Source organism: Cheilinus undulatus, linkage group 18, assembly GCF_018320785.1.
Source record: "Cheilinus undulatus linkage group 18, ASM1832078v1, whole genome shotgun sequence".
Classification (NCBI taxonomy): domain Eukaryota; kingdom Metazoa; phylum Chordata; class Actinopteri; order Labriformes; family Labridae; genus Cheilinus; species Cheilinus undulatus.
Window position 1 is genome coordinate 3,457,189 of NC_054882.1, and position 12,156 is coordinate 3,469,344.

Sequence of the window (12,156 nt, forward strand, 5' to 3'; positions counted from 1 at the left end):
ACTCTTCTGCTATGATAACAGAATATCAAAAAAGTGATGTTATTTGAGCTTGTTTAAACCACCCACTGCTGATAAATGCTGTCTAAAAAGCACCCAAGTGTAGCACCATTCTATAGGAAACACTGCTGTTTTAATACTATAGCGACAAAAAAGTTGTAGACACCCAATATTGGCTAATTTCTTATTTGTGATTACAAGAAGCTAGCAGCGTTTCAGTATCCAAACCTTGTCAATATTTTGTGCAATTTAACAACACGAAGGAGTTTGCGTTCAACTTTTCAAGAGTTTATTCCTCACCTATGCACCTATGTTATGAAATAGAAGTGATTTCTTAAAGTTTTGGTATGGTTCAATAATATTAAACCTTGAAATAACAGATATTGTACAGTTTCAAATGAAAAAGTATCAATCTTCTTCCAAATTGCACCCAAGTTTAGCAATTTTCTCTTAGAAATGAGAAAATTGAAAACCAAGGAGAAACTGTCCAACAAAACAAGATGAATCATCCACATTTCCCCCTCAGCCTGTGGGCTCTGGTGAAGTGTGTTTTGCTGGAGAATTTTCTTGTTTATTCATCTGCCGTGGTGAAAACAGATGACCCATCTGATCCAGAGTGTGATAGTTCAGGCGGCATGTCATGGTCCCTCTCCATACAAAGGCTCTGTGGCCAGCACCCCCTCCCCTCCACCCTCCGACAGGCCACCGGTGGAATGCTGCGCCTGGTATTCTCCCACAGCTCGCAGGGCTGAGGGCTGCAGCGAGGCTGAAATATGATCAGGCCCCTGTCTAAACATGCGTCTCTCTGTGGGTGTGTTCAGGGCCACGCTGACAGCGGAAACACCTCAAGTTGGGAAAAGTCCTCCTCCAGCCCACTGTGCTCGGTTTAAGTTTAACCAGCGCAACATTCCTCACTCTGGATGATTATATTGACTGAAGAAACACAGTCGTCCCGTTTGCTGTACCCCTATTTTACAACGCTGTAGCCTTGGCTCATTCTCTCTGTAGTTTCTGGCATCATTTGTTGTAAATCAGAAATTTACTCTAAATAGTGAAAATCATTTTTTTTTGTTTGATTTAAGGAGAAATATGGAACAAAAATAAGCTAGAAAATGTCATTACATGATGTGCCAGTGGTTTTCAATTCCACGTTCATGTGGGAACAAAACAGTGTTAGACAAGACACTGGAGATGTTGGTAGAGCTGGACAACACAGAAATAAAGTAGACTCTCAACTCTTTCTCATACCACTTCTGTTTTTTTTTTCAGTGAACCATGTTACTTGAGTGGGATTCTTAAACTCAGAATTTCTTGACGTTAATATGAAACATTTTCCTCCTACAAGCTATTGACTTTATTCGGACAAACACACAGTGTGTTTATATTTGATGAGAATTCATACATTAATAGGAATAACAGGGGCTTAAGCCTGATTTATTTTTCTGCATCAAATCTATGCAGTAACTACACTATATGGACTTAAGTATTCGACCACACCTGTGATTTATTGAATCCAGGTGTGTCAATCAATCAAACAGGTGTATAAAACCATCACCTAGTTATGCAGCCTCCATTTACAAACATCTGTGATCCTAAATGAATCATTCTGAAGAGTTTAGTGACTTCAAAACATGGTACTGGGATGATTCTTCCTTTGCCATAAGACAGTTAGCGAAATTATTAGAAAGTGGAAGTGTTTAGGAGCAACAGCAACTCAGCCAAGAGCAGAAGACCACTTAAAATCACAGATAGATCAACGACTGCTAAGGCGCATGGTAGGGATGGGACCGATCCGATCCAATATAGGTATTGGGTCCGATATAGACGTAATTAATAGATCGGATATCTGACTGACAGCGCCAACCCAAGTGACCGATCCAAATCCATCCTGCAGTTTGCGGTAGACCATGAACGCACCGCAGTCTAACACGAGACAGTCTGTGTGTAACTGAGCTAGTATTAGTTAGAATGTTCTTAGCTGTATAATTACCTAGTACATTAAACATAAATCTATATTTAGAATAGTCAAAACTAGTCTGAAGATGAGAGAACACAAAGATGAGTGGGTGTGACGTTAGCTTGATATACTCTCTACAGCGTGGCTAGCATTGAAAGCTAGCGCTGTCATTCCTCTTTGCAGATGAATATCGTGCTTTGATATTTGGCCTCTTTTCACTTTTGGTAAGTAGTCATACGTGAGCCTAACCCTCGACAGCCCACATGCCACTTTATTTCCATTTACTACTTTGGAACTGTCGCACCGCGGTCTTCCTGCTACGCCGAGGTTGTCATTGTTTATATCCGGTGAAGGGTCAGAGAGGAAGGCTGCAGCCATTTACTGAAGCTACAGTGGTCTCTAGTGGCGGGGGGTTCATTAGAGAGCATTATAGACAGGAATTTATAACTTATACTCAGTTGTTGTTGTTTTTTGGATAATGTTGATATTTATTTTTTAGTAGTAGTTCAAATAAAGTTGTTTAAAATACATTTAAATTCAATTCATTTTTGTATTTTTTTTCTCTTTTTAATAAGAGGAGCTGGGTGGTTTACTACAACCTCATGTAACCCCACACATTATAACAACAACAATAATAATTGTTAAAAAAAAAAAATATATATATATATATATATATCTCGGAATCAGTATCGGTATCGGCACATATTTATCATAATCGGATCAGAGCTGAAAAAAAAGTGGATCGGTGCATCCCTAGCGTATGGTGCATAAAAGTTACCAACATTCTGCTGATTCTGTAGCTGCAGAATTCTGAACTTCCACTGGCATTAATGTAAACACTAAAGCTGCAGCAGGAGCTTCATGAATGGGTTTCCATGGCCGAGCAGCTCCATGCAAGCCTCACATCACCAAATCTGCTGTCAAGCATCAGATGTGTAGAGAAAACTATGTCGAATAAAACCACGACTCAATCTCAGCTAACATCTTACCTCTACCACTTGGCTGTATCCCTATGTTAGATGTTGATATCCTGATTCCTCTTGGAATGGAGGGGTAGGATGAAGTGCTGGGGCTGCACTGGTCATCCAACAGAGATTTTTCAGAGGCATGCTCCAGACCGATAGTTGTAAAAATATCTGAGACTGCTGTGTAAATTATCAGCAATATGGCTGCTCAAGAAGTGATTCTGCTCTCTTAACCTCCTCGGTTAAACAAAAACCCCGCAACACTTTAACATAACATTTGAGGCCAAGCTAATGGTAGCATGAGCAACATGGAACTGGTTACTCAGTAATCAGATTGTGTAAACCTCCTGTAAGTATTTGTTTACATGGTTTTATTTAAAATAGTGATGATTTGGATGTCTTGAAGCATTGATGTCATTCACTGAATTGTGTTTCAGTTGTGGGGTTTTCAAAGATGTGATCTGCTGAATTAGCTCATGCGTGTGAGGTCAGTCTAGGTTCCTCTTTGCAAAGTCCTGAAACATAAGCTTAAAAAGATCTGTTGAACTTGCATTCCAGGAACAAATGCGCATAGTTTTTAAGGTTATATGACTGATAATTAACCAAGAATCCCTTTAACCTGTTAGTCATTTATACTCCCTACTTAAACACTGCTAAAGGTGGGATTTTTTTCAGTAATGCTTTGTATTGTGCAAGAAGAACCAGAAAAGTTTCTTATTGTGAGGTCAGCGTCTACACTCTCATTACATGTAGCTGAACCCGTGGTCTCTGGAGACGACAGGCACACCTGGTTTTCCCTCCGTCTGACACAGTGATTGATCTTAGGTCTTCAGAGGTCGGCTACACACCAGACTCCTTCCTCTAGTCTCTCTTCAGGTTGTTAAAGCTGCATCTTCCGTCTGCTGTGTCTCATGTTTTACCACATACTTTAGAACTTCCCCTTTTCTAGTCAACACTCTCAGGTTTGGTTTGATTCACTCAGGAAATGCAAAGCTAGACAGATGTTGTAAAGAAGAGTTATTAAACATTCTTTAAATAACAGATGAAAACTAAACAAACAGAAATGCTCTGTATAAATTAGTTCTCTGTTGTTTTGCACGTGTTATCAGCAGCAGACCAGAAGAACAAGTTGCAGCTTTGTGCGGTATAATGTGCATGTGTGTGAATCAGCAGCGCGTTCCCTGTGTTGAGAGGTGGCCATGCTGGAGGGTTTTATGGTTTACAGTTGATTTAGCTTCTCGCCCCATCGCCTCACTCCCACGGATTAGAGAGCATCCCGTCTTGACCTGGATTTGGAAGTCAACACCGCCTACTTTAAAATAGAAAGTTCACAAATGATGGAGGGACATGTTTTTGAATTTTACTCCACTGAGATGTAGCTGTAGGCATCACAGACTGTGAAAATGTTGCTGTATGATTCTACAGAAGACACAAAAAGAAAGCATTAAGAAAATTACATAACTCTACAGACTGACTCAGTGTGGAGTAGGATATTTAAAGGCTAACAGCCAAAGCTGTGATCAGTCAGGTTGCACTGCTGACTGAACCAAAGACGCTGGTATAAACAGACTTCAGATTTGATTCCCATCCTTGTCATGTAAAAACACAGCAGAGGTAAATGATCAGCTGGGCATCACATGAGTATTTATGATGAGTTGCTGTAGTTTGTAACTTCCTGTTGGATGTTAATACTCCATGTCAACTAGCCTAATTACTATGTAAAGGACATGAAAAGCATGATGTTTAGCATTGAAAATGTCACAAGGATATAATATGATGTTAAAAACAACTAACTCTATGTGTGTTTATTTCAGTAGAGTGAAATGATGCATTATTTCTTCCTTGAGTGTAAAACTGCTTTGATGATAGTTTAACAATGAGCACATCAATTCCCACAATCCCATGCTCCTTCTTGACATCCTCAGACTAGGCCTGTGCAGTGTTAATATCACTGACTAAAACTATGACTAAAAATGTTTGTCAACAGCCTTTTATTCCATGATGAAACTAGACTAAAGCTAACAAAAATATATCTGTGATGACTAAAACTGACAAAAGCTGTTTAGTTTTTCTCAGAATGAATAAGACTAGATAAAAATGTAATGTAGATTTCATCAGACATTCAAAATTTGTGATATTTCTCCACTGTGGGTAAATCCGTCAAAATGCAATGCATCTGTAGCTCTTCTGGCTCTCAGCTGTAGAAAGCAGGGACCCCAGGTTTGGCAGAGAACACACTACCATGATTTGGTACCAGATTTAAGCAAGAAAATAAATGCTTGGACTAAAAGTTTAGACTAAAATGTGAGGAGTTTTAATGAACTAAAACTAGACTAAAATGTTTTGAGTTTTCGTAGACCAAAACTAGACTAAAACTAAAAATGGTAGAAATGACTAAAATGTGACTAAAACTAAAATGCATTTCATTTAAAGACTACAACTAAAACTGAAATGAAAAATATCTGCCAAAATTAACACCAGGTCTGTGTCAGAAACTCAAACATGTTTACTGCATACTAACAGGCGTCTCAGACTGGGTGCATGGCAACTGCATCTTAGCACCGTCATGGCTTGATTTCCATTTTAGCTTGCATGTTAACAAGTCAAAGCTTTAAGTCCACTTGCCTGAGTGAAGCTTCTCTTACACTGAGAATCTAGAAAGAATACTACATGCCTCATTTTCCCGAGCAATGTGATTCTCTCGCCCAAAACGGACACAAAAATGATAGCCATACACACCCTGTTTTAGCAGTACACTGATAGAATATGTTTGCAGTGTGTTTCTTGATCTGAAATTGGTCCTATTAAGTTGTTCTCTTAAGCAAGTGTTCTCCAACTTTTCAGCCTGCAACCCCCCAAAATAAAGGTGCCAGAGACTGCAGACCCCCAGAGTACTCGGGTACTTTATATTTAACTAATCCTATGCATTTATTCCCATGCATGGGTAAAGTATACGATTTTAAATCATTTAAAATTAATCTCACTTTTTCCCGGAAGGCATCTGATGACCCCCTTTCAGTGGTTGTAGCCCCCAAGGGGGTCCCATCCCCCATGTTGAGAACCATGGCTCTAAACTGCAAGTGTTGCTAGAGTTTCTGTTCCACGTTGATAGAAAATGTCACAGTGAAGAAGAACACAGAATGTTCACAAACCAGGTTTGAGCTTTTTAAAGTAAAAGCTTAGATTAGCATTCCTGCAGAAAAACAAATCTTGTTTAAGCTGAATGCTTTTACCTATTTTTTTAACTGCTCTCAGTTATCAATGAATCAAATCACTTGTAGGGAAATTTATTGAGGTAAAACCTAAGAAAAAAATACCAAGCTGTGACAGAAGCGTCTGCAGTCACAGGTTGATTTGTCCTTTGGCACGACACTTAACCTCAGTTTGCTCCCACTGTCAGTGGTGGGTAAATGTGTATATATGGGATTAACTAATACTGATGGCCAAGTCTCCATAATAGCGAGCCATCAGTGTATGAATGTGGTGTGGATGGGAAGGTGTGACCTGTGGTGCAAAGGCTTCAGATGAGTAGAAATGTGCTATGCAAGCTCACGTCCATTTAGCCAGTTTACTGCAGGCGGACGTAGCCAACATGCTTAGTTTCAGTTTCGGTACTGAAGGCTGATTATACCGTTGAAATTTTATCTCTTTATTGAAAAGTAAAGACTGAAAATAACCGGGCCAAGAAATCTCTTCATGTGCCTTTTTCTTCTTTTTAAAGCTATTTCTGCATTGAAGTCTCCTCAGCTAATAATTAAACTTGGTTAATCTAAAAGCAGATAATAGCATTACAATTACAGTTCTCTCTGAAGTCTTTAGCTAACTTTTATTTTTTATCTGCCATTCCAAAACTTAAAAATACTCTGTAAAATTTAAAACACTGGAAATCAAAAGCGCTAGTTTAAGAATGGAAGTAGGCAGTGTTTTGAAATTTTCTGTAAAAATGACTCAGACAAATGAGCAAAACACTTCTGGTTACTTCTTAGTCAAGCTTATTCGTCCTAGTCAGAACACTTGAGTATTAGAGCAGTCTTATTTGGGGTGCTGATGGTACAGTGGTTAGGGTGATGCCAAGAGGTTATAGTCCTCCAAGTGGGTGACCTTGGTTCAAACCTATCTGCAGCTCACTATCCATGTGACTCTCTATTCTCTTTACCTGTTTTCCTACTCTTCCACTGTCCTGTCCCTCAAGTAAAGGCATACAAGCCCCCTAAAATCTTTGAAAAAATAGGTCACAGTCATGTGATATTTAAAGTCTTGCTGACAGTTGTGTTCTTATGTCTTTCAGGCTCGAAACATCCAAACTGGGGAGCTCGCTGCAGTGAAAATCATAAAGTTGGAACCAGGTAAGAATGATCGTCTTAATTTCTCTTCGCTCAGGAAAATATCTGCTGTTTTTAAGGACTGAAAATGAGGCCCAGTTAGGAAATAAAATGTGGTTCTCTCCAAAGATTTGATCGGTATGCACGAAAAGTATTAGAAAAATCTGGTATTTCAGCGCCAATACTAATGACTGCAAATATTTGTGCTCATAGTGGAGCAGGTGTTGTTCATAGTTTTATTTGGGTATTTACCAAATCTGGAACAAACAGGAGAACAGTTCAAAAAAGAAAACGTCTTTAAATTTTTTTATGTAAAGATGTAGAGGAGGGTATTTGTGATTGTGCTGCCGATGACCCAGTGACAGAGTTAGTGCCATGCAGATTAGTGGGATTAGGACAAGGGCTTTGTACCACCATCATCCAGACTGAGCTCAGCTGATTACGAGTCAGTGAGCGAAGAGATTCACTTCTGTTTGTTTCCTCTTTCATTCATCACCTCTGCTGGGAGGGAGAGGATGTGGGGCCGCTGCTGTTTGTCTAAAGTTCACATGTGCTGCATGTCTTAGGTTTCTGTATTCATGTTTTTGGGCTATAAGTCAATAGTTTGCCAAAATAGTATCTATGTATTAAACTGATGGAGGTCTGGACTCTCATTTAAGATGCAGACAGATTCTCCTTGAGCATTGAGGATGAGGGATTAGTATGTGTATTTATGAATGTATATGCAGAAGGAGATTAGGGATGCTTAAGGAAAAGGAAGCGTTCTCTTGATGCCATGATTTTGATAATACATGCTTAAGTTAGGGCTTTAAAGGATTATTTTCCTTATCAATTAATCTAAATATCAAATTTGCTTCTTGAATATGTTATGACAAATTAAAAAGGGGCTTCACAGTTCTCCAGAAGTCCAAGTGAGTATCTTACATGCTTTATTTTGTCCAGATCCCAGCAATATACTAAATGAAAAGTAAGAAATATTGTCTTGAGCCTTTAGTTGAACAGGACAGTGTAAAGAGTTGGAATCTAGGAAGATAGAGAGAGTGGGATATGGTATGCAGGAAAGAAGCAACAGGTTTGATTGCACCTGGGCCGCTCGCTCATAGACAGTAGAAACTATCTGACGAAGCCTTACAGACAGCAGCCAGTTGGTGAATTGTAATTTAAAGGGATATTTCAGGATTTTTGAAGTTGGGTCATATGAGGTGCTTGGCTATAGTGGTGACATTAGTCTCCAGTGATTTCTGTGTTCCCGCTGTTTTTACGAGCACAGAGAGAGCCGGTGCATAGCGGCTGTAGATGGGAACGTGCTGTCCGTGTAAATTAACGAGTTTTACGAATTAATGGGCCAAGAAAATATGTTGAATCGCCTGTGTCGAAAACGTACACAGCACTTTGAAATTGCTCGTTTTCTTTGTTTGAGTTTGATGAGATGTTATTATTCCTGAAGAAGTCCGCAGACCCACACAGCTGACCAGCGGATGTGTGAACAGTAAACAGCGTGTGGAGGCAGAAGGATACAAAATGGCGAAAGCTGCATTGTAAATTAGTGCCTGACACAAAGGGGGTTTTGAGAGAAATGAGGTGCTGTGTATGTTGGTGAGCCAACATATTTTCTTGGCCCATTTATTCGTAAAACTCGTTAATTTACATGGACAGCACGTTCCCATCTACAGCCGCTATGCGCCAGCTCTCTCCGAGCTCGTAATAACAACGGGATCAAATAACACAGAAATCACTGGAGGCTAATGCCACTACTATAGCCAAGCACCTCATACGACCCAACTTCAAAAATCCTGAAATATCCCTTTAAAGTGTCAGCGGCTGAATAATACCAAGTTTGACTGCAGAATGTGGCTAGAAGTACAGCACTGCCTGCCTTCAGTCCTTCCTTTGTGCTGAATGTTGGTGCAAGGTACCAGTGCATCTCTAACGCATGTCAAACATCCTTAAAAACTCCCTAAAACTTAATGCATGAGGTCTTTTCAATGTTCTTGAAGCAGGAAGCTGGTGCACCAGAAATGTCGATCGATTTATGGGAGATAAGGGGTTAAAATTGAAAGCAAGGCAAAAATTTCGATTCGTCCTTGAGCACACACTCCCACGCAGAACTGCTCATACACCAGTTCGTCACAGTCTGCAAACACTTCTGCCCCAAATGTCAGATAAATGGACTGAATCCAAACATCTATTGGTCAGTAAGAGGCCAAAAGTCCGACTTTATTTATGGATAACTTTCTAAATGTTAAGTGTGTGCCCTGCAATTATGTTATTGAATCAAATTTTATTTCCAGTGGCAACATAAAAGCTAAATTGTTATTCAAATCTTTTTCACAACTATTTTTTTCTTTTCACTGGAAAAGATGAAATGCATGAGGAAAACTAAAAGATACAGTCAGTTTTATGTTCTCTCTGGGCGTGGATGTTGGTGGAGAGGAGTGTAGTCCAACTTTCTGTCTGGTAGTGTGAGCTGAATGGCCAAATTGGTAAATGCAAGTCTCCTGGTGGTTTATATGACAATCTTAAATAAGAAACCTGGTAAAGTCAGGATTGGAAATAAAAATTATAGATATTCGGACATAAAAATTACATCTTTTTTAATACTTTGTCAAATACAGCCTAAAGAAGTCTATAAAAGTTTGGATTTTAAAATAGGTATAGTATGATGGAAATCAAATTAGGAGGACAGCAACAACAACAAGTTAACTTGTGATTTGCAGTCTCAGAGTGAGTGTTTACTGAGTCAGTCACAGCCCCAGGCAGGTTTGCCTGTTAGCATCTTTAAACAGCAGTCCTATTTGCTCTGCTGATATTTACTTTATCTTCCTGACGAGATGAAACGAGGATTAACCGAGCCCAGGTCTTCCTGTTTGAGCAGGACACTCCTTTCTTTACCCTCCCCCTTCTGCAAGAGTCACTCCTTCTGTGCTGCAGGAAAAACGCTCTGGGTGGACCTGAGAGACAAACAGGTTTGACCAGGAGGAGTGACGCTGGCATAAAAGAAGGGACAAGGAGAGAGAGAGAGTTACAGACAGACAGACAGAGGAGTGGTGAAGCCCTCTGGCTGCAATCACTGGACGACAGTTCGGGTTAATCCTGTAATTGGGCGAGAACTGACTGTTGACTCCAAACTTTGGTATTAGGCATTTCCTCTAATCACTATTACTTCATCTCATTCATTCCTGCAATTACTAGTTGGTTTATCAATAAGTCAACCAAAGAATGGATGAAATCCTAACTATACTGAATTTTGAATGCAAAGATAAAAGGCATTTCCTTTTTCAAGATTCTTAAGCTGAAGGATTTGCTGATTCTTTTTGTCATTTAGGAAAGAAGCAGATAAAGGGGCTTGGGGTTAGGGCAGTGATACTCAACATGTGGCTCTGGAGCCACATGTGGCTCTTTCATGATTATTTGAGGCTTTCTTATATCTTAATTTTGAATATTATTCCCCTAGAAAACCTTAGAAAACTGTTTTTTTTGCCCTTTTTCACCATTCTTGCCAACTTTTCACCCATTTAAGCTACCTTTTGCCATTACATACCCTTTGTTTCCTTTTTTTCCCATTTTAGCCACTTATTTTTGCCACTTTTGTCCCCTTTTTGTCATTTTTTACCCATTTAAGCTACCTTTTCCTATTAAATATGCCTTTTTTCACAGTTTTGTCACTTCTTTTTGCCAATTTTTTCCCATTTTTGTCCCTTTTCAACATTTTTTTGCCACTTGTTTCCAATTTTTCTGCCCATTTTTGCCACTCTTGACTGCTTTTTGACCATTGTAGTCACTTTTCACTCATTTTTATCGCTACTTTAAGCTGTTTTTGCCACTTTTCACCACTAATAATGAGGTTCTTGCAGAGGTATTTTTCAACAATTCGGCTCTTTGGTCGAGCAGGGTTCATATGTAAGTATGGGCCGATCACCAATGCCCCAAAATTAAGGAAATCGGTGCCGATCGATCGGCCGGCCGATCTATCGGTGCGCCCCTAGTTCGCATATCTGGCATTTCAAATTAATCCTTTATTATTTGGCAGCAACTCCCATCAAAGTTTGGTTAAGTGCCATTGAGGTTTGTAGCACCACATTATGTAATAAATTTTCAATTCATTATGTAATAACCCCACATTTTGTAAGCCACTTAGCGGTTAGGGCAAGGTAGTAGGGTACACCCCGGAGCCCACCTTAAGTCCTAAGGTTAAGGTTAGGTGTTTAGTCTAGAGCCCTGAAGGGGGTTAGGTTTAGGCATAAATCACTAAGCGGTTAGAGTTAGGGCAAGGTGGGAGGGTAGGGCATACCTTGGAGCCCACACTAAGTCCTATGGTTAGGGTTATTACATCATGCGGCGTTATTACATAATGTGGCGCTACAAGGTTTTTATCTGAGGCTTCTCTTTCTTATTCGGGTGGTTTATATAAACATTTAGGTTCCATGTCATGTCGCCTCTTTCTCTTAATTTGTATGCAGTCAAATTTATTTCCTTCAAGCTGTTTAATCAGATCAGAAAGTGTAAACTGTTTAACACCTCTTAAATTCTACATCTCGTGCACTGAATTGAAACTTGAAGCACTGAGCAGTGATGTGTGTTTTTATAGAGCTGAGGTGCACGCTCAGTCTGACAGGAAGTGGTCACACTCTGAGGCCCTGACTTACACAGAAGAGAACATTTTCATGCTTTGTTTTTTTGTGTGTGTCCGAAATCTGAAGCCACTTACAAAATTACCCTAGCTCAAATTTTTGAGGCTCCTCTTACAGTTTTTTTGTTGTAAACAGGCACATTTAGAAAGTGAATGATCCTTTATTTTTACAGAATTATGCATCAAATTAAAACACAGTGTATTTACTGATGTTGTAACATGCAGCTGGAGTGTGATTAATAAGTAATAGTTTTCTTTCTTTTAGCACTTAAATATTTTCATGTT

General features: G+C 39.4%; 1 protein-coding gene across 4 annotated transcripts in view; it reads left to right on the top strand.

The window, feature by feature from the left end:
- The window catches only part of map4k5 (mitogen-activated protein kinase kinase kinase kinase 5), a 63,757-nt gene that overhangs the window by 8,813 nt on the left and 42,788 nt on the right, over nucleotides 1-12,156 (top strand). For all 4 annotated transcript variants that reach the window (XM_041812500.1, XM_041812501.1, XM_041812502.1 and 1 more), the window contains exon 3: nucleotides 7,208-7,265. In XM_041812500.1, the coding sequence (XP_041668434.1) occupies nucleotides 7,208-7,265 (58 nt within the window). The remainder of the gene's footprint in view (nucleotides 1-7,207; nucleotides 7,266-12,156) is intronic.